Source organism: Numida meleagris, chromosome 1 (assembly GCF_002078875.1).
Source record: "Numida meleagris isolate 19003 breed g44 Domestic line chromosome 1, NumMel1.0, whole genome shotgun sequence".
Taxonomy (NCBI): Eukaryota; Metazoa; Chordata; class Aves; order Galliformes; family Numididae; genus Numida; species Numida meleagris.
Genome location: NC_034409.1, coordinates 12,748,657 through 12,774,245, shown reverse-complemented (window position 1 = coordinate 12,774,245; position 25,589 = coordinate 12,748,657). Strand labels below are relative to the sequence as shown.

At 42.4% G+C, this 25,589-nt stretch overlaps 2 protein-coding genes across 3 annotated transcripts; one reads left to right on the top strand and one right to left on the bottom strand.

Moving 5' to 3' along the window:
* PSMC2 (proteasome 26S subunit, ATPase 2) lies at positions 1,118-8,309 on the bottom strand. The gene is made up of 12 exons (XM_021384540.1): positions 8,013-8,309; positions 7,820-7,857; positions 6,499-6,580; positions 5,770-5,869; positions 4,951-5,082; positions 4,248-4,320; positions 4,012-4,107; positions 3,622-3,786; positions 3,031-3,118; positions 2,041-2,243; positions 1,481-1,577; positions 1,118-1,393 (listed from the first exon to the last, which is right to left on the bottom strand). Exons 1-12 carry the CDS (start codon positions 8,080-8,082, stop codon positions 1,236-1,238), a joined length of 1,302 nt encoding a protein of 433 aa, XP_021240215.1. The 5' UTR covers positions 8,083-8,309; the 3' UTR covers positions 1,118-1,235.
* On the top strand, positions 8,386-25,562 carry DNAJC2 (DnaJ heat shock protein family (Hsp40) member C2). 2 transcript variants are annotated; one of them, XM_021384537.1, is made up of 17 exons: positions 8,386-8,523; positions 9,629-9,730; positions 10,268-10,343; positions 12,288-12,386; positions 14,588-14,729; positions 15,930-16,010; positions 16,731-16,796; positions 18,443-18,534; positions 18,632-18,753; positions 19,357-19,506; positions 19,797-19,885; positions 19,971-20,040; positions 21,656-21,840; positions 23,076-23,176; positions 24,053-24,160; positions 24,796-24,950; positions 25,440-25,560. In XM_021384537.1, exons 2-17 carry the CDS (start codon positions 9,698-9,700, stop codon positions 25,512-25,514), a joined length of 1,644 nt encoding a protein of 547 aa, XP_021240212.1. In that variant the 5' UTR covers positions 8,386-8,523; positions 9,629-9,697; the 3' UTR covers positions 25,515-25,560. The 2 variants fall into 2 exon arrangements, with proteins under 2 accessions (XP_021240212.1, XP_021240211.1); XM_021384536.1 differs by having other exon boundaries at positions 8,466-8,523; positions 9,540-9,730; positions 25,440-25,562.

Genomic DNA, 25,589 nt, shown 5'->3' with positions numbered 1-25,589 from the left:
CTGCCATTCAGTGAGACCTGGACAGGCTGGATAGTTGGGCAGAGAGGAACCTGATGAGGTTTAACACAAGCAAGTGTAGAGTCTTGCACCTAGGGAGGAATAACTGCATGTACCAGTACAGGTTGGGGATGACATGCTGGAGAGGAGCTCTGCAGAGAGGGACCTGGGGGTCCTGGTGGACAACAGGTTGGCCATGAGCCAGCAGTGTGCTCTGGTGGCCAAGAAGGCCAATGGCATCCTGGGGTGCATTAAAAAGAGCGTGGCCAGCAGGTCGAGGGATGTGATCCTCCCCCTCTACTCTGCCTCACCTGCAGTACTGTGCCCAATTCTGGGCTCCCTGGTACAAAAAAGACAGGATCCCCTGGAGAGTCCAGCAGAGGGACACAAGATAAAGGGGCTGGAGCACCTCTCTTATGAGGAAAGGCTGAGCGACTTGGGTTCAGCCTTGCGAAAAGAAGACTGAGAGGGGATCTGATTAATGTTTATAAATATCTAAGGTGTGGGAGGCAAAGGGATGGGGACAGACTCTTTTCAGTGGTGCGGGGCAGTAGGACAAGGGGAAATGGCCACAAACTGAAGCATAAGAAGTGCCACACAAATGTACGTAAGAACTTCTTCACAGTGAGGGTGACGGAGCAGTGGTACAGGCTGCCCAGAGAGGCTGTGGAGTCTCCTTCTCTGGAGACTTTCGAGACCCACCTGGACACCTGCCTGTGCAACCTGGTCTAGGGAGCCTGCTTTGCAGGGGGGTTGGACTCTATGATCTCTGGAGATCCCTTCCCGCCCCTGCAATTCTGTGATTTTTCTACTTTTCAAGCATTGCATTAAAAAAAGTCTGTTGCTTTTCAGAGACCAAGCTGCAGGAACATGCATGAAGGATCAGTTCCCTATCACAGTCACCCTCTGTGTAACAATTTAGGAAGCACTGCAGTCAGTTAGGGATGTTGTAGTGCCTCTACAGCAGAGATTATAGGTTCTGGGGTGTAAACAGAGATTTCTGTGTTCAGGTAGGTATACACTTTAGGAATATATTGCTGTGATATTAGACTTGGAGGTTTTCTTTCTACAGCAGCAATACTCCATTAAGTGCAGAAGGCAGTCCTAAGGAAATCGCACCTCTTGTTTGGAACACTTCCTTTATTTCTAGCTTCCAAGAATGATCCAGGAGTTACCACATACAGATTTTGGTTTCACAGAAAATTTAACTGCAGAAACAGGAAAAGCATTCCAAGATATTAGTTGTAGGTCATGTAGCGGGGAGTAGCGCTGAATTTTGCGTACGATTTAATGACTTTGTTCACTGCTTCCAAGAAATCTTTCTCAGTTGCGATTTTTCTGCGTGCTCGGATTGCAAACATGCCTGCCTCCGTGCAGACACTGCGAATCTCAGCTCCTTTCAAAAAAAGGACAAATGAGTTCAACACTGATCACCGGTGGAGATGAAGCATATGCAAAATGGTTAAAAAAAAATTCAGCTTACCTGTGCTATTAGGACACAGTCGAGCCAACAGCTCAAACCTGATGTCCCTTTCAACACTCATCGAACGAGCGTGTATCTTGAATATGTGAGTTCGCCCCTGAAAAAGCGCGGAAGAGAGAAGTGTTCGGGCTATGAAAGAGGTGACAACTTGACCTGCTCTTGCTGTGCAGCTGTCCTCTTCCACAGCAAGGGCAAGTGGAAAATAAAATTCTTATTTGGTACCTGACTACTGTTTCCTATGTCTGGACTAGAATAGAGCTAAATAAAACACACTCCAACTTAAGATCTAAATTACAGAACCAGTTAAAGGGTTATCTATCTATCGAGATAGAAATAAACAGCAAACATAACTACAGCTTCTCTGCCAGGGATGAAATCTGGGCAGTGTGGGAAAACTTTCTTTGGCACATCTTTAATCCCCCAAATTTCCATGGAGTTTCACTGAAGTTAGGAGTGCTGCTTCTGGTAACTCTTGTAAACTGCTTCCAGACAGTAATGCCCTAACTGAAGAAACACTCCGCTATCAGAAAATATTTGGCAGTGAAAGAAAGCATTCTGACCTCAAGATCAGGCAAGCTAAACTCTATCTTCCTATCCAACCTCCCAGGCCTCATCAGAGCCGGATCCAGAGTATCAGGCCTGTTTGTAGCCATCAGCACTTTGATGTTGCCTCGTGGGTCAAAACCATCCAACTGGTTGATCAGCTCCAGCATCGTGCGCTGCACTTCATTGTCACCCCCAGCACCGTCATCAAAGCGAGCACCTGGAGAGGGAAAACACAAAACAGCAGAGAGACCTTCAGAGCAGGCAGGTATATCAAAGCTGCTGCGTATGAGAAAGCAGGAAAAGGGTATTTAAATTACATATGAATATTTGTGATGAGTTGGAAAAAAATGCAGAGACCAATTGAAAATGACACGTTTCAAATAAGAAGTGAGTGGTGTTATCTGTCAGTTCTAAGCACTGCGTTTAGTGGGAAATACTGGTGGTAAGTGGACATTTGGACCGGATGATCTTGGAGGTCTTTTCCAACCTCGGAGATTCTATGATTCATACTTAACATTGAAGGGTCCATTTCCCTGTCTAATAACGGACCAAAGTGCTGAGATTTATAAATGTGTTGGATTTTTGTTTCGTTTTAACATCTCCACTCAACCCAAATCTACCTTCTATAGAAAAAAAAAAAGACCACCATGATTTTTAGGCAGTAGTAAAGATTTGGTATGTAGTCTAGAATCTGAAGGAAGTTTAAGATAACAGTACTTTTTCCAAAGACAGAGATTTTTCGCTGAAGTTTAAGTAATCTGGGTGTTCCAAACACGCTGAGATGATTTCTCGTCTGGGCTAAATATGTCCTAGTACTATATACACCACTTCTTGATGCTTTCTCAGACTGGGATGTGCTGGTGGTAGTTTTGCAATATTTACAATATTTCGGTATTTACAAGCATATTTCTTGAAATGCAGCAACCAAGATAAAGAATTAAATCATGACAGGAAAATTGGCACGTTCTCCCATGAGGTTAGAGCTATACATACTACAGACATACCTCCAATGGCATCAATTTCATCAAAGAATATAAGACAAGCTTTTTTAGTTCTGGCCATTTCAAAGAGTTCACGAACCATTCGAGCTCCCTGAAAGCAAAATGAATCAAGATTTTGTTACAGACTCAAGGCGCATGAAAGGAAAAATATCACACTTTTTGTGCCTCCAAACTAAATTTTAGTTTCCAACGATAAAACTCTTTTATTAGTACAAGTGTACATAACCAAACATTCATAAATCTTTAAGCAATTTATAGAGGAGAGACGGATTACTACTCTTGAACTTAGAAAAAGTACAGATGAAGTCGGGGTCAACTGAAAAATAAGTGGAGAGCTGGGAACAAAATCCTCATTGTAGAATCCTACCAAAACACAGTATACACTCCACACTGCAAAATCCATTTCACTGGTGACAACATAGTTCACATGTTGTAACTGATTGCCCAATCTACACCCATTTGTCTGACAGTTCCTCTGCCCCCTTGTATCTCCAGCCTGCTAGCACATTCACCCATTAGACTTACAAGAATGCTTCATCCCCAGGACCGCAAGCCTGTGATTCACTCCACATTTCATTCAGAACTGGCTCTTACCTCTCCCACATACTTCTGCACCAATTCAGATCCAATTACTCTGATGAAGCAGGCATCAGTCCTGTTAGCAACAGCACGGGCACAAAGTGTTTTGCCTGTACCAGGTGGCCCAAACAAAAGCACTCCTTTGGGAGGCTCAATTCCAAGGTTAACAAATCTTTCAGGCTGCAAGGGCGGAAAACAGAAGGCATCAGAGATTACATGCAAATACAGAAAACCATTAATGAAGAGCAAAACAAACCAGACCAGACTGGATTTCATTTGTCAGAACTAGACCTCTTTTCACTTGACAGTTTATATTCAGCTTTATCTTTTCTTGCTTTTTCAAATGCTAACAGATGATCAGCATAGCTCTAAAACAATTAAAATTCCAATCTGAAGGCTACTTACATGAAGCAGAGGGGTTTCAACCACCTCTCTGAGCTTTTCAATCTGCTCTTTACAACCACCAACATCACTGTAAGTGACGTCTGGTTTTTCTTCCACCTGCACAAAAGACAAGCGAGCAGTTAACAGTTTGATGCTGTGTATCTCTCTAGGTTTTCAACAGCCTAGAACAAAGTCCTAAGTAATCGAAACGAGTAGAGAGAACAAAGCAAAGTAAAATAAGGAAAGGCAGTTCTTACTTGCATCATGGTGACTGTGGGATCGATCTTTGGAGGCAAGGGGATGTGGATTTGATACTTGTTTCTGTCCACCCTGGTGAGAAGGCATAACGAATATTTATTTTAACACCAGCTAATAAACCTGTCATGAAGAAATAACTGCAAATTAGAAGAAGCTGAATTCTTAAACTATTCTTTTCTCTGGCATCAAGATAACCCAGCCCTTAAAGCTAACAGATTTGCTAGAAACTGGAATTCCTTCTGCAGATGATCTTAATATTTAAAAAAATATTAATTCCAAAATATTTTTAAAACTAAACTTCAAAATATCCCAGAGAGCAAACTGGCAAAATATTGATTCTAAAGATAACTGGCTTCATCTCTTCAGCAAATGTTCCCTGCAGCTGCTCTGTGTGTATTTGCAAAGACAGCCAAGGTGGAAGCACGCTACTCAGGCTCCCTGCAAGTGGGGACTACTGGGGCCCACCCTGAAAGGTTTCGGTCTGGGGGCACTGAACTCACTTTCTACAGAATGAGATCAAAATTAAACTATTCTAAACAGAGCACGCATATTAGCCACTGTCTCCCAACAGAAAGACCTTACTGGTAAGATTTCAACCGCTGTGGAAATACCAAATGATAGTTGCTGATGTGTCAAACTAATGCATCAGATGAGAAAGCTTCAGTCTTCAGTAAAACTCTTAACACAAAAGATTTTGCTTACCCAACTCTCATGCCTTCTTCTATGTCAGTAGGTGCCACCTGGTCACTGAGATCCACCACAAATTTGGCAAACTGCTTGACATTGATAATGTACTTGGGGTCCTCAGAGTCTGCATTGATTATCTTTGTACATCTAATACACAACATACAATTCACATCAGGAAAAGAATTATCTACTCTGTTATTTGTGTAAGCATCAGGATAGAGATGGTGGATATATGCTCCAAACATACTGAAAGAGCTAGAGTTTGTGATCCTCATATTATAGCATCATACAACAGTAACAGAAGTACAAAATCCATCTGTAGGGGAACTGTTAGGTCACAGCCTGGCCTGGTGATTGAGCACTTGGTGAAGGGGTGTGGCTGACCTAGGGAGCAAGGCAAATTGTTTGCACCTGTGCTGCCCACGTGACCAGAAGGGATGGACCCAGAGTAGAGCCACCTTGGGCTCATACAAGGGCCAGCCACCAAAAAAAGAACATCTCTTGGACCTAGGCTGCTTCTTAGGAAGGAGTGCCCTATAGCCAGAGATTCCCTTCACCAGCTGGGTGAATTCACCTCTTCTTTCTGTATATGACTATTGGCCTACCTGCAAATACCTTGCCTGTTATCACCAAGAACCTGTCACAAGCAATTTTGCTTCTTCAGAAGCATAACATCACATACCATATTTTGTACACTTTTTGATACAATGGTAAGAAGTATTTTTGATTTGCACAAAATGTGAATCTTCAAAAAGAGAAAGTCTACATGAGTTATAAACTGCATTTTTAACACTGTGCAGCTCCATTGTGAGGAGGAAGAAAGAGTGCACCCACCTGGCAACCTGTAAAGGCTGCTCACTTTGGAGAGTCTGCTTATCTGCAGCCAGATCCCAGAGAGCAGGAGGAGCCAGGCCAGTGTCGGACTCCTTAATTCCTATGTAAAACACAGACAAGCTGAGGAGGAAGATGCTACCTGGTATGTCTTCAAATATCAAGAACCTCACAGACAGGCTAGCAGGGAACTTTCTGCGATCTCTAATTAAACACAAACACACATCTTTAATGAACTTCCCAAAAACCAAGTTTCCTAAAGAAACAAAGACTGCCAGCTGAATATGCAAGCACCAAGCTATCCACACTGATAAGCTAACTGTTCTGATATGCTTCTCTTAATTAGGCAAGGAATGGCACCACTACTTAATGATAATTTGTTAATTTTTTGCAGTGCACAAAAGCTCACTCATTATTCAAATAGAGTTTGACACAAATCACAAGTTAGCTAGTGACAGAGAAGGGGATTTGTTTCACACTACTGTAATAAATTGATTTATAATTTTAAAGGCAAATGTGTTAAACTACAAATGTATATGTCCAGCTTAGCCCTGCCCAATCAAAAATAAGACCATCACCTACAAAGTAAAAATGCCATGTTACAAAATAAAATGCAGCCTTTGGCAAAAAAAAAAAAAATCATCAATGCAGAAGTTATTTAAAATCAGCTTCTGAAAATATACTCATTTTCGCGGCTCTTCTACTGAAAGCTATGTTAAGGAAGAAAGATACCAGTGAGCTCGTTGATTTTCTTAAGCAGTTGTTGAATGTCATCTTCTACTTGCTTGATCTGCCTGGAATATGTGCTCTGGCCCTGGAAAAGAAATATGACATTGATTTTGCAAATCCAATAATTTCATGTTTAGGAGAAAGTAGCAATAAGCGCTGACCATCAAGATCTTCAATAGATGGGTTTGGTACAACAAAACAACCAAAGACGGCAGTATTAAGTTCCAACAATAACATTTCTGTTCAGTAAGAGCAGCATGCAGTTTCACAGTTCTGAGCATTGTGCAAGTGGAAAGTTTTTTCATACCTGTAATACTCAAGGATTTGTTTTTCCTTTTGAATTTGTTTGGTCTTATGCTTTTTTAAACTATTCTTAAGCTTAAAAAAAAAGTCTTAGTAAAAATTATGTATAGCAGGAATTCTGCATACAGCACAGAAATGAAAAATCGTATTTGTATGAGCTCTTTTATTTCCTCCCAACCTCTCTACCACCCCCCAAATATTGCAGAACGTTCATGGAAAAAATCAGAAGCCATATTCTTATCTATGACAAAATATTTTACTACGTCACCCTGCCTAATGCAGGCAGATCTGAATTTTCTTTACAAGATTCCCCCTTGTATCAATTTGGCAACAAAAAAGATGCCACAGTGGGCTCAATCTGTATTTCAGCACCCTTACAAAGTTGCAGGGTTGTACTGTCAATAAAATTCAGACTTCTGACAAACGTATCCAAATCCCAACATACACTAAGCTGCAAGTTTCTTTATTCTGAAGAGTTCTTTCACAGACCCACTGTAGAATCATAGGTTGGAAAAGATCTCTAAGACCATCAGTCCAACCTATGCCCACTAAACCATGTCCCTCAGTGCCACACCTACACACTTTTTTAACACCTCCAGGGACAGTGACTCCACCATCTCGCAGGTGCCAGTGCCTCTCCACTCTTTCTGAGAAGAAATTGTTTCTAATATCCAACCTGAACCTCCCTCGGTGCAGCTTGAGGCTGTCCCCTCTTGTCCTATCACTGCTACCTGGAAGCAGAGGCCGATCTCCACCTCACCACACCCTCCTTTCAGGCAGCTGTAGAGAGCAATATGGTCTCCCCTGAGCCTCCTCTTCTCCCCACTGAACCATCCCAGTTCCCTCAGCTGCTCCCCATCAGACCTATGCTCCAGACCCCTCACATCTCTGTTGCTTTTCTCCGGATATGCCCCAGGGCCTCGATGTCTTTCTTGTAGTGAGGGGCCCAACGCTGAACGCAGCACTCGAGGTGCAGCCTCAGCAGTGCCGAGCGCAGCGATAGCATACAGGCATTACTCACGTAAGTTTTCAGCAAGGCGATATCTCCTTCATCCAACGCTGAAACAAGACAAGAAAGACTTAAGTTTCCAACGCTAAAAACAAAACAGAAGCTCGTTTTGAGGCTGCCTCTGGGTCTGTGCCTTCGTTGGCGAGGATCCCCGCGGCCGACAGCCGCCCCTTGCCCCGCTCCGGGCCCGGCGGCCGCCGCTTACCGCGGATGGGTTTGTCCTCCTTCTCCTCCTCCTTGGTCTTGCGCTGGTCGGCGCCCAGGTAGTCCGGCATGGCGAAGCCCGAGCGCAGCCGCCCGCTCCGGAAGGCCGAGCGCTGCTGCGTAACGCTTCCGGGCCGCGCCGCCGCCTTCCTGCGGGCCCGGGCCGGCCGTTTCCTTCTCACCTCACCGCGTGGCGGCGGAACGCGGGCCGTTAGCAGCCGCGTAACGCAGAGAGCCGCGGCCAACCCCGGCGGGGGACACCTCCCGCGCTCCCCTCAGCGCCGTGCCCGCTTCCCGCCTCGCGCAGCCCCGTAACGGCCCCGCGGGGCCCTCGCGCCGCCGCTGACCCGGAAGTGCTCCCCGGGCGCCTCCATGCGCCGGCTCCCGGCAACCGGCGAGGCCAGGCCGGCGGCGCCCGTGGGTCAGGCCCGGAGCGCGCTCCCGCCGCGCCGCCATGCTGCGTGGGGCGCACGAGGGGCAGCTGACGGCGGTCACCGGGGCGCTGACGGCCGGTAGGTGCGGGGGAGGGCGGCCGTCCCGCGCAGCGCCGGGCGCCGGGGCGAGGTGGGGGGCTGAAGAGGGCGGTCTCGAAGCGGCCGCCCGCGGAAGCGCAGAAGTTGGGGTTTAGAACGGAACGGGGGGGAAGATTTTCCTGCCGATTGTAAACTCCTTCGCTCGGGGCTCGTGTGGAGGCAGCGCGGCCGCAACAGGTGTGGCCGCTGGGGAGGGAGCGGCAGCAGCGCCTGGAGGAGCCGACCTGCGTAACGGCTGCGCCTTTCTAACTGAGAGCGCTTCTCGGGGTTCGGGAACGCGGCGAGGTCCGTGAGGGGAAGCGCCTGGCGGGCGCGCGCTCGGGTTGCTGCGGTCGTTAGAGCCCGTCTGCCTAACGGGGCGCTCCGGGCCTGGGGCCCCCAGCGCAGGAAACGTGTGGGGCTGCTGGAGCGCGTGCAGAGGAGGCTGCGAGGATGCCCAGAGGGCTGCGGCACCTCTCTGAGAACACAGGCTGAGGGAGATGGGCTTGTTCACTGTGGAGGAGGCTCTGGGAAGACCTCATTGCAGCCTTCCCTCGTGTGATCTTATAAGCGGGAGGGAAATCAACCGTTTACATGGATAGATTGTGTTTAGGACAAGGGGGAACTGTTTTAAACTATAGGAGGATATTTAGGATTTAGGATAAGCGGTAAGGGGAATTTTTTAAGTGAGTGGGTGGCGAGGCACTGGCACAGGCTGCTAATGAAACTGTGGATCCCCCAGCCCTGGAGGTGTTCAAGGCCAGGCTGGATGGGGCCCTGGGCAGCCTGAGCTGGTACCTGGTGTAGTGCCTGATTTAGTGCGTGCCAGCCCCACCTGCAGCAATGAGGTGATGATCTTTGAGGTCCCCTTCCAACCCAAGCCACTCTGTGATTCTGTGACCTGGCAATCTGCAGCGCTGTGTTATGTAGTACTTTGGTGGTACTTTAATTAAAAAAAAAAAAAAAAAAAAAGTAAACCACAGAAGGTGAAGTTGCTTTTGTGTTTTTGCTTATAGCATCAGTGCTCTGTCAAGTGGAACCTGTGGGAAGATGGTTTGAAGCATTTATTAAGAGGAGAAACATAAATGTTTCTGCCTCATTCCAGGAGCTAGAAGATGAGAAGGAACTTTCTGAAGAATCAGGGGATGAAGAATTGCAACTTGAAGAATTTCCTATGCTCAAAACCCTTGATCCCAAGGACTGGAAGGTATTCTGTTGGCAGAGGCAGTGTTGTTTTTTTTTATTATTTTTTTTTTTTTACTTTTTTTGCTGGAGATCTCCTGACAAATTTACCTACCATTCCCAGCTGCTAGTGACCCCCTCGTTACCCCCATCTGAATCTCTCTGTGTCTGTCAGCACTAGACTAGACTGGTTTTGTGTTTTCCATGAGTAATCAGTTGAGGGCAAACTCAAGAGCACATGGGGTAGGGGCTTAGTCTTATACTGTATTCTGAATTTTGTTAGTGGTCTTAATATTAACACAGCAATTCAAACTTTCTAGGATCTGATCCAGCACTTTAATATTATTTGGGCTGAGGTACTGCAGTTTCTGTAGCAACCTCTGAACAGATTGTTCCTATGGGCTTTTTCAAATGTTTATTGTGAGAGAGGGGAATCCTGCCTCTTGCTTTTAAAAAAAAAAAAAAGGGGGGGGGGGGGAGGGATGAAATTTTTAAATGTGTTGTGGCTTCTTAGATCACATATGTCAATGTTTATTAGAGCTCTTTGTTCTTTGTTCCTCAGAATCAAGACCATTATGCAGTTCTTGGGCTAGGAAATATACGATACAGGGCTACTCAGAAACAAATCAAAGCGGCTCGTAAGTATCTTTCCCTCATAAGCATACTCTTCTTTCAGAAGTATAGCTCTATTTTCTACATACAAGTACAAATGTGTCATGAAGAAGTTTTTTACTATTTTCATGGGCCTGCTCTTTGATTCCAATTGCTTACCAGACTGTAATTTCACTTCACAGTTCTGAAATCCACAGGCCCAAAGCTAGTGAAATGAAAAATTGCACCGAGTTCACATCTTGTTTTCTTATCTCAAGATTTTTTGATTAAAAACAAACAAACCACAACAACAAAAAACAAGCAGACAAATCCCAACACAGGCTGTAGCTGTATATTTCTGCATTTTGGAGTCTGCATCCAGGCTCAGTGAAAGGTAGAGAAATATGACTGGCCCTGCCCTGTGTATTTCAACAGATTGTTACCTTCAAGCCCCCTTACAGTTGTTAACTGCCATGTTAATGCTACTGAAAGTTTAAGAAGTATAGATACCGCTGTTATCTTCCTGAGTGGTAGGCTCAGGGTTTCATGGGAACGGTGTGGTGAACTCTTAAATTTTCATGTATTCAAATATTGTACTAAAAGTTACTCAAACCTCTGAGAAGTTCAGTTTTGCTCTTCTTTGGTCATCTTGTTGTGTGGAAAGTGTAAAGTTCCTGTTGCTGAGTGCTGGGGATATTATCAGACCATTAAGGATGTGTTCCTGTGAGGTTGCATTCCCTTGGCGTTTCAGATAAGTAGACAATAGAACCTGGAAGTGCAGTGTGCAGCATAATGGTATCATGGGCCTGTGTCTGAAATCATGAAATGTGAAGGTTCATAAGTGCACTCAGGTGATCAAGGGTATTTTGTGTTACTTACATACCGAGAAACATCATGTCAGGCTTCAGAACTTTTATTTCTAGAAAGCAGTAAGACCAAGAGCTGACTGCAAATATTTATTGACGATTTAAGTTGACTGTTACATTGTCTTTATGAAATAAGCTGACAGCTTTGTGAGTTGATCTTGCGAACAGTTGCATTAAAAAGCTGTCTCTGTATGAGCAGAGTCGCTGTCCTCAGTTAAAGCACCAGTGAAGGTTAAGTTACTTGCAAGTGGATGGAAGAAGGGTCCCTGTGGGCTCACTTGACCAAGCTAAGGCAATATGCCAGCCTGTCACCTACCAGCAAAGCGATGGAGAGCAACTGTGTGGTCACTGAGAGCACATAAATAGAAATTTCACTTACAGCTTGGTTATATTACCTTATGTTTGGAACTGGCTAGGACTGCACACTTAGTAAATTACTGACTTGTACAGAAAATTATGTTGCAGTTGGTACATGGCCATATGTTGGAGTTCTTAGCAGTGCCACTTTGGGTCCTGTGTTAGTACTGCATGGAGCAACCTCTGGCCTTACTATTGTTCTTGAGCAAGAACTGGGGCATCTCTCTCTCTCCCGATGACTGTAGAGCTCTAAGACAACTTTGATAGCAACTTCAGATGACATTCTGAATGTGTTAAGTACCTCTTAGGATTTAAGGCCTGAGGAGAGAACTTGACCAGAAAGATGTGTGTGTGTGGTTAGCATTATCCATGAGCATGTGCAGCAGCCTTCACAGGCTTGTGCCTGTACTTTGTGGCAGAATTTCTTGGACTGTGTTTAGAACTTGAATAAAGGAATGGAATGCAATTTTTATTTTATCTGAACTATTTTGGTTTTGATTAGAAATAACAGCTACATTTACATTATTTTCTTTTTTTCCAATTTGATTGCAGAGGGAATTGTACATTCTTGCTCACTTAAGGTCCTGAAACTGCATTATGTTATTTAAAGCTAAATGTGCATTTATAGTCACTGTACTATTTTGCTATGCATAACATTAGAGTAAGTTGAGGAAAAGCAGTGCTTCTTCAGCTGATGAAAGTAAAAGTTTCTAAACTGAAGTTGTTTTGTGTCCCAGCATTTCTAAATGTTATGCATCTACTTACTAGACAAAGCCATGGTTCTGAAACATCATCCAGACAAGCGAAAAGCTGCAGGGGAGCAAATAGGAGAAGGTGATAATGATTATTTTACGTGCATAACTAAAGGTAAGTCATTGACCTCTTTTATTAGAGTTGTCTCTGTTGCTACTTTTAAAGAACTGTACAAAACCAAAGAAGTTCTCTTCAGTTCTGGCAAACTTCTTTAATCAAAAGCCGTCACCTAAATGTAGCTTCTCTTTGGGTGGAAGCAGTATGGGAATGCTGCTGACCAACCTTTGTCCATCCTGCCACTTGGTGATGAAGCAAAATAGTTATTGTGAGCTCTTACAACAGTGTATGCAAGCATGAACCACTAGAGGTTGCCACAGGCCTAGAATAAATGAAACGCTGTAAAATAATTCCTGCAAGACACCAACAGCAGTAGAAAAAGCCAGAATTCTAACACGTTTACTCTGCCAACAGAGCATCTGTTGATTTCATCTGGGATATCAGTTTTCTCAGATGCTTGCTTTTGCCCGCAGATGACCTAGTGAACTGAGTGACATTTCATTCCTGCTTGCAGTGACCTAGAATGCTGCTGCTGCCTAATGGCAGAAACTTAGAGATTATTTTAGGTATAACCAGACTTATACTTCTAGAATTGCTTTTATTTTTAAACACATGTTTTTAATCAATAAGGACAGAGGAGGGAGGAACATGGAATTTGCGTCTTCTAATCCTTCTAAGTGACTTCTTCCAGTGCTAATTAAAATGTTAGAAAATGTTACGTTAGACAATTATAATGATGTTTACAGTCTTCTATGGAGTTATACTAAAACTTTTCAAAAAATAAACACAACAATTGTGTTGTTGGAGTTATAACAAAGAAGGGGACAGACTCTTGAGCAGGGTCTGCTGTGATAGGACAAGGAGAAATGGTTTCAAATTAAAAGAGGGGGTAGTTAGACTGGATATAAGGTGGAAGTTTTTTACGGTAAGGGTAATGAAGCACGAGAACAGGTTGCCCAGAGAGGTCATGCGTGTCCCATCCTTGGAGACATTCAAGATCAGACTGGACAGAGCTCTGAGCAACCTGATCTAGCTGTAGGTGTCCCTGTTCATCAAAGGGGGGTTGGGCTAGATGGCCTTTAAAAGCCCCTTCCAACTCAGATGATTCTATTCTATGAATTGACTGAAACCAGACTTTTTTGAGATCATGTTAACAAATATCAAAATAGTTGTGACTTTGTTTCAATTTGAAACAGGAAAAAAAAATCCTAATATCTGAAAATTAGTAGGGCAACCTGTTTCCCACCTGTTCTGATTACTTACTGGCCTGTATTCAACTGTTGGGAAAACTAGCTTCAAAGGGAAATTAAGATCTTTGGGCAGTACAAAATTGAAAGCAAAGTTCTGCTGCTGCCTGGTTAGCCCAAGGAACGTTTTGTCCATTTGTTGAGTGTTGTTGCAAACTGGCAGATGTTTGTGATACAGCATATTCCTGAACTCAGCTACAGGTTGCACTAGGGAAATGGTATGAGGGTTGTTGAAGCTTGTGTCTTGTAATGCAGAAGATAACTGAGGTCGTGTCGAGTACTGGCAGAGGAAGTCCCTTTCCCAGGGGGCAAGGGAAGATTGGCATGCAGCAGTTTATTGTTGCTTCCTTGCATTCTTTGCATTCTCAGTTTACAGAACCAGAAAGCATGAAGGTCTCCAGCTTATCACGTGCTAGATGTGACCTTCACGGTGCCGTGTTCTCTGTCCAGGGAAGCAGTCAGAGAAGCCCACTAATAACTGCAATATGAATTTGACTCCTTTGAAAAATAATAAGTATTGTAGATCTGACAGACAAATTCCATGCTTCCTGGAGGAAAAATGTAGAGTTTACTGGAGCTGCAAGAGTGTGATTTGCAGCTTATAAAGTTGTAATGTGCTGTTCCCCAGCTGCAGGACTTAGAAGACTGTTCTGTTAATTTATCTGCAGGGATTTGGTGCAAGGTAAAAGCCTGAAGATGTCATGCCCAAGCTACCAGTGACTGAACTGAATTGACTGCTATTTTTTTAATATAATCTAGTTTGATACATTTTAATAGTTAAATGTGGTGTTCTCTATAGACATTTTCTTCCTACTTAGCTCAACAGGAATTGCCAGCAATACCAGTTGAGAAGTGACCAAAATAATTAAATTTCAGGCTGTACAGAATGATAAATCAAGCACAAATCTGGGTGCACCTTTTTAAACATGTAGAGCCTTTTCTGTTAGCATTCCCACTTTGTCAGGAGAACTCATTTCAGTCTCACGTTTGATGTCTGGTAACTTTTTTCAGCTTATGAAATACTGTCTGACCCTGTGAAACGACGAGCATTCAACAGCATAGATCCTACTTTTGATAACTCTGTACCTTCCAAGAGTGAAGCAAAAGAAAACTTCTTTGAAGTTTTTTCACCAGTTTTTGAAAGAAATGCCAGGTAAGCCGTGTCCTACTGCTTTTGCTGCTCTGGAGAATGAGTATTTGCAAACTCTTCTGGCGTTGTGTGTGTAGCAGGTGCAATTTTTAAGGGATGCTGGGAATTGAGTTAATTTGTTGAGAAGCATAATACAATTAAAATAGAGCATTCTCAATGATTTCTTTTCAGAATAATCTCAGCTGCCACACTAGTAGCATTGAGTTTGACCCGTGAGATTTTCTGAAAAAAGAAAAGACTGTTCTCAGTTCCTTCCATCTTACATACGTTTTTTGTATAACACTTTGCCTCCTCTTAAAGTAATTTACTGTGCCAACTGTGTGTATGCTACTGACTAAGAATTCCTTTTTCCGTGATATTCTCATGAGGGTAAGACATTAACAATAGTTACGTTCACAATTTAGCTGGTTGAAAGAGATGTAACTGTCCATATTTGGTGGTTCTCTCTTGTAAGGTGTGTGACTTTTCCTGTATTTGATTCATGCTTGCCAATTAGCTTTATACAAAGGCTGTCATGAGTCTAAATTCAGTTTATTTACGTGAAGAAGTGTTTTATTGTGTGAGGCGCTTTATAATGCATTCTGAATGATCTAGTGCCTACTTTAGGTAGATTTATTGAGTCCCTTAGCAAGTAATCCAGAGATTCAGACCTGGTTTTGTGGCTGTCAGATGAGTTGTTCCCTTGTCTGTTTGGATATGGATGCTGTGTCATGGAACAGCAAACTCTAGAGCCTATGGAATTGTTCCCTCTTTGTAAGAAAAAAACTGAATGGAGGCACAGCATGTATTATTCTCTCACACTCCATTAGAAAACATGGGAAAGTTGCTCTAGCCTATCACAGAGCTGAGTTACTCACAGAGCACTTTTTGTCCACTTTCTGTCATCTCCTCTACCAGGAGAGCGTGTGTGGAGAAGTGGGGCCCTGTTACTAGTGTTTGTAGATTGTGTTCCATCAGATCTCCTTGTATGCGTGCCAAAGTTGGGAAGCAGGAGGTTGCTTTTCTGGGAGAGTTCCCCAAAAAAGGCACAATCTGGAGGATATTTAGAGCAGACGATCACGTTTTCTTCCTCTTTCCTCATGATCCATTTGTGTGGTGGGAGGGAATCTCAGATTTGGCATTTTGATTTGTGCTTAACACATGCCATTTTATGAAATAAGGTTGCATATATATTATTTCCTGAACGTTTCAATTTATTTTCAGGTGGTCGAATAAGAAAAATGTTCCTAAACTTGGGGATGTGAACTCTTCATTTGAAGAGGTAGACGCATTCTATTCATTTTGGTAAGTTAGACGATGACCTCAGCTGCTCTTCACAGCATTCAAAGTGTGCAATATAAAGGGTTTGCAGACCTGTTTGTATGTAGATTGTTGCCCTGTGGTCTGTTCTGACTGTGTAAGGTCATGAAACTGCTTCACAGCTGTGTGGTGCCTTCCACAAACCATGCTAGATTTATTCTAGCTGAAACATCTGGATTGTAAGTGTACAGTTGCAGACGAATTTTGGACAGTGCTTGGCCAGAATGGCTGTGAACTGAGCTGTTCACACAGTAGGAGGAGGATTTGTTTCTCTTGTGTTTTCAGTGGAGGTGTCCAGTAGGTATTTAAGCTCCCCCAGTCAAAGAGGGTCTGACTAGTCTGAAAAAGTCAGTAGAGGTTATGGCTTGACTCATCTGCTAAATATGGATGCCTACATGAAGATTAAATGAATTTCTCTCTTAACACTGCGGTGCGTCTCCACTGCCTGTACTGAGCTTAGACAACGCACTGTGAAGTTGGTGGTCCTGCAGAGATAGGGATTAATAGTTTCAGTAGCATTGACTTAACACAGTGGAGTCACTGTAGGTGTAGTAGAATTATAAATGATACCTTATAAATTGTAAAAACTGTGTAAGTGCCTACCAAAAAACCTAATATTGAAGAACATTGTTTATTTCTAATAGTTTTGCTGTTTTCTTCTATTTTTTTTTTCATTAATTCTTGTTGGTTTTGTATTTAATTTAGGTATAATTTTGATTCCTGGAGAGAGTTTTCGTATTTAGATGAAGAAGAAAAAGAAAAAGCAGAATGGTATGTAAGTAAAAAGAAATGTGGTAGGAGAGTGAGAGACTAAGGGCAAGCTGGAACATCTTGCTGTATCAGACTGTAAAACAGAGGAGGAAAAGCAGCCGAGCTGCGATGGGGTTCTGCTCTCCCAGCTCAGGAGTCAGCTGTGGACTTGAGCTGGACCGTGGGCTTTTGGTTTTTGTTTTGGTGTTTGTTTGGTTTTTTTAGTTGTGAGATTGAATGGTTCTTGGGGTGTTCCTAAGGTACTTTGAATTTGTTTTGTTTAAAAAAAAAAAAAAAAAGTTTTAAAGCATGTGTGTTCATTTAAGTTCAGGCTTGTTATTCTTAACCTGCCTCAAATGCAAGTTGAACCTGGACCCAAAACAGAGCAGATGAGTAAGCAGGTGTTGTTTCTTTTTCCAACGTTGTATTAAACTATGCTGAGACAAGCAACACTTTCTGGAATATAGAAGAATTATTTCTGATGGCTTGATATTAATAAAAATTACATTCTTCTTGGTATAGAGATATTAGCTGAATTACCTGGACCATGTTGCTGTTGGAAAATGCATTCTAATTCTATTCTTATAAACACAGAACATTTAAATTAAAATAAAGCACTGAATCATTTAGTCTAACCTGTATTTCACAGGACGCGACCTTTCACTCAGTCACTCTTATATCTCCATAATTATATAAGCCTCCTCTTCCAAGTCTGAACAGAAACCAGTTTTGTAGTTCTTTGCAGCAGTTAGCCAGCTCTGTGTCTAACACTGGTGCCATATTTAGGCTCTAGCTGGACCTTTGTTTCTCTTACACCTTTTTCTGCTCTTAATTTTTTTTTTCTCTTTCTGGACTCAGTGTTCTCCTGTGAAGGTTTTGTGAAGGCACTGTCCTCAATTCTGTATCAGTTGTATTTTTGATAAATTATTTTCTAGGCTTCTTTTTGGAAGGCTCTTGAATTGTTTGCATAGCCCTCTTTTCTACTTACTCCAGTCATTCCATGTCTGCTTTAAAAATGTTTAGACCAACAGTTCATAGCATGCTGTACTTTAGAGAAGCACGTTTTGGCTTCTTGTTCTTCTGTTCAGATAGTCGTGATTCTTGTTGTTCTTTCTTGGCAAAGGTTATTTTGCACATCTGTTCTAATCCTTCAGTCTGTTACTGACTCCCCTACTCTTACGGAGATTGTTTCCTTTGTTCTGAAGGGTATTTGTCTGCATTTGATTGTACGGATGAGTAATTCATGGCAGGAGTTAATTCTGTACACACACATTTACTCGACACAGCCTATTTTCTGTGAAATGGTGATAATTGGCATTAATTATACTGCTGCCCTTTAATTAAACTATATACTGGCATTTCAGTTGTTTTGCTCGGGCTTAATGTTAGGTCAGCAAATGGATTGTATTTTGGAAACGGAGTCCATGATGCCATTCCCTGTAATGACAGGTGAGACGCTTGTTTTGTCAGGTGTTCGGAAGGTTTGTTTGATTGTTTAAACACCTAGCACCTGGGACATGATCTTGGGGCATGAAATTTCTTTTTGAAGTATTCACAGAAGAGCATCTGCGTGGGGAAACTCTTAAACTGTTTGTTGCTGAATTTCTGATGGTTTCAGACTCTGTGTAGTGTATCAGTGCTGAATTAACTGTGCTCTCCCTTTTCAGTCGAGATGAAAGGAGATGGATTGAAAAGCAGAATAGGGCCGCCAGAGCACTGAGAAAAAAAGAGGAGATGAACAGAATTAGGATACTTGTTGGTGAGCATACAAACTGCTCTTGTAACAGTGATTTGTTAACTAACAGCGGAAAAAGCCTGTTTCTCTTTTGTACATGTTGTGTCCTTTCCTCTACCAGACAATGCATATAGCTGTGATCCCAGGATTAAAAAATTTAAGGAGGAAGAAAAGGCAAAGAAAGAAGCAGAGAAGAAGGCAAAGGTAGAAGCAAAACGAAAAGAACAAGAGGCAAAAGAAAAAGTAAGTTAACTACTTGGTTTATTTTGTTGGAAAAGTCTGGTTCGTTTATACCCGATCTAAAGGCTCCAGCTTCTAGATGTGTCAGAAAATTACTGTTAAAGTTATATTGGGCTTTACAGATGCATTGTCCTTGATCCCAGTATAACAGGCAGTACGAGGCTGACAGCCTTTTGAGAAAGAGATGAAAATAAAGAGCATGGATCTGAAATGAAACCATATAGAACTGGGTTTAGTTATTGCATACGCTCCCTCTGGCTTAAAGGCCATCGCTAACTTCTGTGACCTACCTTCCTCTCACATGAAGTGGACATTGCTGCTTGCTTTATGGGTATGGTCTGTGAGCGGTCGCTTGGTGTGAAACACTTTGAGGTAACATTACCTACTTGATTAATATTAACAGCTTGGAAAATATGTCTCTGGAAACAGCATCAGGAACGAAAGGCTTGGGAAATGTAGGGTACTAAAAAGCACCTTCAAAGACAATGCTGAAATATTGCTGTACTCCAAAAAAATGGAAACAGCAAATTTTAATATCGAATGACCTTATAACAGTATGACTTTGCTTTGTGTATTTTTTTTGTTTGTTTTGTTTTTTGATTGCAGCAAAGACAAGCAGAATTAGAAGCAGCACGGTTAGCAAAAGAAAAAGAGGAAGAAGAAGTTAGACAACAAGCATTAGTAGCAAAGAAGGAAAAAGAGATACAGAAAAAAGCAATCAAGAAGGAAAGGCAAAAATTGAGAACAACGTGCAAGGTACTTCAGTGTTACCATAGTGAAATACAGGTTATGTGAGTGAAATTATTTTGCTTGCTTAGATCACGCCTTATCATGCACTTGTTCTTATGGTCAGAGATGGGTATGGAAAGTGGGTTTGCTTAACAGCAAAATGCTGCAGTGCATACTTACCGTGCAGTTCTGAGTAAGGCTGACCAAACAGGCCCGAGCACAGCAGTGGCTGAAGAATGCTGTGTGTTAAGATTTTGTCTGAAGGGACAGGACAATAAAGTTCAAGAACTTTGCAGAGCATGTATTTCTGCTTCCAGAACTGGAATTACTTTTCTGATAATGAGGCAGATTGTGTTAAAATGATGGAGGAGGTGGAAAAGCTTTGTGATCGTCTTGAGCTAGCAAGGTAAGTTTTCTTGCTCCCTATTCCTGCTCATTTTGATATCCACCTTTCTACAAGCGATGTGTTGTAACTAATCATTTATTTTTAGCCTTCAATGCTTGAATGAAGCACTTACATCCACAACGAGGGAAGGAGGAAAGGCGGCTGTAGTAAAACAGGTAATTGTGCTGCGTGTCAAATCAAATTAACAGACAAATGTTATTTGTGAAATGTATAGGACTGAATCTAAGTAAGACGGCACATAGCTGCTGTGAAATTGTGCCTGTTAAACATACAGATGTGAGTTTGAGTGTCCCCTGGAAGAATTGGTTTCTGCTCTAGTATACATAGTGCAGTTCATGGCTGACGAAGTAACCGGTGCCAGCTGAGGAAAGTGTATGCATTTTTAATTAGTAAAGAATTCAAATTCCAGCATTTGTATGCTATACAGAAACAGCAGAGGAATTTAGTTTTCCCCAACAACGAATAGCAATTACCTAGGAGGGGAATGAGGGCAATCTCAGCCAATTCTGTTACAAAGGAAGAATCCTGCCTCTACTGCCCATGACCTGGGACTGGGTCCACAAAAGGATTTACATGCTATAGGCACATGGAAGGGCCAGTGGGTTGGATGCCAAAGTACAGGAGAAGCAAAACACTTGTGCTCAAGATTCACGAAGCTCCACAAGGATCTGCTTAAATTTGCCAGGAAAGCAAATCCATTTGGAGTAACAAGGCTGATCCCATGTCTTGCAGAGAGAATAAAATGCTTTCTCTCATCTGCTTTTGAGTCACATCTGTGAACTTTATTTCCTGGTGGAGAAGATCATCTGCCCCCATGCCACGGATAGGTTTACTCATCAGACAACTGAAAACTTAAGATTCAGTTCCCTCTTGCTCTGTAATGATTTAATCCAATTTCCCAGTCTCCAGGAGAGTGTTCCAAAATAGGATACTGACCTTTCTTTCCCTCTTTTTAAAGCCGTTCTACTTCTGCTTTAATAAAAATTATCTATGAGGTAACTTTCCTTTTGCCAGGAAGACGTAATTAAGAGACAGTGGGCACCCTTCCAACAGGTGAAGTGCGTAGCGTTTAAATGTCATCAGGACAGTACTGTACATCCAGTTATCTGCTCAGGAGTAGATATGTGAATGGTATGTAACTGCTGTCTCAAGATGTGATTACAGTTCACAAAGATGTGTGATAGATAAATTCAGTTCTGCTTGCAGACAGACTACATATGGCCACCTCAGCCTGAGTAAGCACTGAATAGCTAAAGTCTGTGTTGTTGCAGTTAATGCTAATTTAGCTATCCTATTAAAGCTTTCACTTGAGTTATAAGCATAATAATTGAGAATTTCTGGCCTAACCAGAAACCTACCAGGGTTAGGTAGAAGTTACAATGGAAGGTCTGGGAGTTACCGTACTCAGATATTGGACTCTCCCCACCAGCCAGTTTAGGTTCTTAATCCTTCTGTGGATCTGTCTCTTGGTGTCAGATGTTAGCCTGGATATTCCCATTATATTCAGAAGTCTTGCCTTAACCCTTACGTTTCTTAGTGACCTTGGGAGGGACTTCTCCTGTAACTGCTAGTCTGGGATGGCTAAATTTACACACGTGATGGAGGGAAATAATGCTGAAGCAGATGAGCTCTCTTTCTTCATGCATCATGTGCAGAACAGGAACTAAGCAAAATTCAAGGCTCGAAGCAATTCCAGAGAGGAGGGTTTGTAGCAACATAAAATGTTTCTTTATTTAATAAAAACGCAAATGCTCATTTACAATCCTTCAGATAGAAGAAATAAATGAACAAATAAAGCGAGAGAAAGAAGAGGCAGAAGCTCGTATGCGCCAAGCAACAAAGAGTTCAGAGAAGTCGACGACAGGTGGCGGAGGGGGGAGCAAAAACTGGCCAGAAGATGATTTACAGTTATTAATTAAAGCTGTGAACCTCTTCCCAGCAGGGACTAATTCAAGGTACTTCTTAGTTTTGGTGTTAAAAGCTAACTAATAATTTAAAGTAAATAACAAGCATAATACAACTTGTTTTCAGACAGTCTTAAGTATGTTCGTAGGACTCTCTAAATTTCCTCGTTTTCCTTGACCGTTAAACAGCCTGTGGTTTCTCTTCTGTTAGTACTGTGTTGTACGTGTGTCTGGAATTACTTCTGGCCCTATTTGTTACACTCAACTTGGGCCTCAGTCCATCAGCGAGGTTGTGCCCTGCTGCACGCTTGCATAGGGCTCATGACAGGCGCTCGTCATTAAAGCACAGAACAAAATTGGAACAGTGACTGATCCAGCTGGGTGGGAATGCAAGTGTGGAAGCTACTGGCAGTAGCTCCACAATGAATGTGATGCTTTTTCTCTTCTACATGTTAAAAGGAAAACAGACAGAAAGAATTAAGTGCCTCTTCTCTCTTTGGGAGAGAGCTGGGAAAAAAAGGAAAGGCTGGGTCTGACAGAAAGCTTACTCGTGCCTTAAATCCTGTTCTTTCCCAGGACTGAAATACCTTCTTTCACTTAGGATTCACAGATTTGAAGCCCATATTACCAGATTTCGATGCTTGCTTTAAACCAAAAAACAAACAAACCCAAGCCTTCCTACTTCTTTGGTGCCATACCTATCACTACCATGTCTTAGTTTCTGTGCTGCATATCAGCAGTCAAGAACATCAAGATCACAGGCCTAGATCTGTGACCCTCCTGTCTGATCAGGTGCACATCTTCCCCTCCACTTTCTGAGATACACTAGGGATAGTTCTGGGGCTGGGGTGTTCCAGCCCTGTCCTGCTGAATCTCCTTTACCTGGTGTTCAGGCCCTCTTTCGAGGGGCACTGGAAAAAGTGTTAATAACGTCCCCACCCTTTCAGTGCTGGTGCAGTATGTTATATCGGAGTTGTTCAGGGTAGTCAGGTAAGCAACAGCCAAGCCGTCTTGAGGAATATAGTTTTGCACTTCCACACCTACCCCCATACCTTTTTTGTATGAGAAGCCAAGAACCTCACACAAGTTGGCTGAATTCTTAACAGAAACTTAGTGACTAAAAACTTTCTACGTTAGTTACTGAGAGTTTGCATGTGTTTAAGTACTAACAGATTTAACTCAGGAGTTGGTGTATGTGCTGCTGCGTACAGAGGCTTGATTGTAGCTTGTATGAAGATAATATAGTTGCTTATGTGCTGCTTTTTCCCTTTCTATCCTTGCTTCAGGTGGGAAGTTATTGCTAACTACATGAACCTGCACTCTACCACTGGAATAAAACGAACAGCGAAAGATGTCATCAATAAAGCAAAGAGCCTCCAGAAGCTTGGTAACTGTATTCACTTCTTCTTGTACTAAGATGGTCTGCATGCTTCTGTACAGCTCCGTTTTCTTTGAACAGCACACTGTGTCTGGTGGGAGAAAATGCTCTGTATATCCCAAAAAGAAATGTAGCTCAGGTGGGAAACTTAGAGGAGCTTTTCTGTGACTCAGTATTTTTATCCTAACAGCTATCACATTAAGTCTTTACCTTATGAGTGAATCCCTGAGATTCTTTTAATCTAACTTGATGCACCTGTAAATGTCTAGGCCCTATTTCTGTACTTTGAGTGAGAGGAACTGTCCTCCCACCTATGGGATTCAACACTAGAGTCAGACATCTAAATTAATGTGGCTCTTATAGTAAATGGAGCCTAGAGAGCTGGCATGCTAAGAAAAGGCTCTGGATTATGTTCTCAACTAAACGCAAAACGTGCCACTATAGAAAAAAACAGCGTTAAAGTTGTTTCTCTGTACCATGTATCAGTACAAGGAGGCTGGAGGCTGTGCTTGTGTTCGTGACTGCCCGTGACACAGGTAGTCTGGGTAAGGCAGGAGATCTGTGCTGCAGTCCCTGCACAACTCAATCCCTTTCAATCTCACTGAAGCAGCAGATTCAGGCTTAAGTTTGTGTGGAGGAGGTATTCGTTTCAGCGGTATGAAGTGAGATAGGAGTTGGAGGGCTTGACACTTGGAGCAAAATGTATTGGACCCTGAAAGATACTTTTATCTGCCAACCTCTTTGCCATTATTGTAAAGGAAGCACGAACTGCGGCTTTTATTTTTTGTTATTCTGTGCCTGTTAACTTAAGATAAATCTGCTGCAATATTTTTATTATTATAGCTGGCTTCTGCTTTGTTGCAGTAACTATTCTGTTTCTCATAGACCCTCATCAGAAAGATGATATCAACAAGAAAGCATTTGACAAATTTAAAAAGGAACACGGTGTGGTGCCTCAGATGGACAGCGCCGCCCCCTCAGAACGATTTGAAGGTAAAGGTGAAAAGGGAGCCCCTCTTGCAGAGCTGTCTCCTCTGTGCATCTTAATAAGAAAGTAATCTGTAACTTAAGACTTGCTTACAAAGAAACTTAAGTAGCGAGTAAGGTAATGCAAGCTCAGTTACTAGATCTATTTGATAATTCCTCATACGCGTAGTACAAACCAAGGTTAACTAACAGCGACAGTTTGAAATGCTTCTTCATGAGGCAACAGATTAAAATCTGATTTTGACATCATCTGTTCCTCATTTTCAGGAAACAGTAGGCCTGAGGGGATGCCTTGACACGTAGGATCATCCTACAGCTAAGCTTTGGTTTCCTGCCAAAGCCCACACACCTCCCATCAAAGCTTCCAGAGTCTTGCAGCGGGCTCTTTCCTTACTTTACTTACAAAAGGAAAAGCCACATCGCTGCCCTACGGATGTGATTCACAGTACAGCTGTGGTTATCTAACACCTACGTATCTAATACCTTCCAAAGACTCTGTGCTGTACTTAAAGATCACACATGCCCTTTGGCCAGTACTGTAAGGATTTAAAATCAACTATGATTTTGTTAACAGTATTTTCTTACGCTTATCTCAAAGGTTTGTTACTAATTTTTTTTGTCACTTTTGCACTTGCAAACAGGATCGCCTTTAGATTCATCCCCTTGGACTACAGAAGAACAAAAACTTTTAGAACAAGCGTTGAAGACTTACCCAGTAAATACTCCTGAGAGATGGGAGAAAATAGCAGCAGCTGTCCCAGGCCGGTCAAAAAAAGACTGCATGAAGCGATATAAGGTAAGGTTTTCTTGCCTTGTAACCCAGGTCTCATTAGAATCTATTGTGTTTACTGTTGCCATCCCTCCCAGAGACAGTACCTGACAGCAAGCTAGCACATGATGGAGCTTTAGGGAGAGATTTCATTTTGTAATTCTGCCCCAAAGAGCAGGAAGTACCAGATCTTCTTTCACTGAAAGGAGCGAGGCTGGAAGTTGGGAAGAAGACTCTCCCTCTTGAAACTTGTCTTAAATGTGACAGCAAGTTACTAGAGATTGGGAAGTCCTATCCCTAGCCCCCTTTGTATTTCCTTTTGTACTACAAGAGAAGTAGATGAGCATTGACCTTCAACACCATGTCAGTATTCACTGGTTTCCTTCTAGGATTAATTGTGTTACAGTATTAAACTGTCCAGATTCTTCACTATGGTGAGAGATAGCAGAGTGTTTCAGGCTGCCTGCATAGCTAAGCTGTACGTTTAAACAAGTTGTTTTTCTTCCAACTCTCCAGGAACTCGTTGAAATGGTCAAGGCAAAGAAAGCTGCTCAAGAACAAGTGCTGAATGCTTCTAAAGTCAAGAAATGACTTTTACTGACAATCTTTGTTTTATAATAAAAATGCAAATACTATACATATTTTCATTCCTTTCTTAAGTATACA

What these genes read in the sequence shown, in the direction of transcription:
- PSMC2 (XM_021384540.1), bottom strand. Translation starts at nt 8,082, where the DNA reads ATGCCGGACTACCTGGGCGCCGACCAGCGCAAGACCAAGGAGGAGGAG. An exon ending in CAGCCTTTACAGGTTGCCAG is followed by an intron (nt 5,083 to 5,769) that starts GTGGGTGCACTC and finishes GTTGTGTATTAG; the next exon opens with ATGTACAAAGATAATCAATG. An exon ending in TTAGCTTGCCTGATCTTGAG is followed by an intron (nt 1,578 to 2,040) that starts GTCAGAATGCTT and finishes GCGCTTTTTCAG; the next exon opens with GGGCGAACTCACATATTCAA.
- DNAJC2 (XM_021384536.1), top strand. Translation starts at nt 8,466, where the DNA reads ATGCTGCGTGGGGCGCACGAGGGGCAGCTGACGGCGGTCACCGGGGCG. An exon ending in CACCGGGGCGCTGACGGCCG is followed by an intron (nt 8,524 to 9,539) that starts GTAGGTGCGGGG and finishes TTTTGCTTATAG; the next exon opens with CATCAGTGCTCTGTCAAGTG. An exon ending in AACAAGAGGCAAAAGAAAAA is followed by an intron (nt 18,754 to 19,356) that starts GTAAGTTAACTA and finishes TTTTGATTGCAG; the next exon opens with CAAAGACAAGCAGAATTAGA.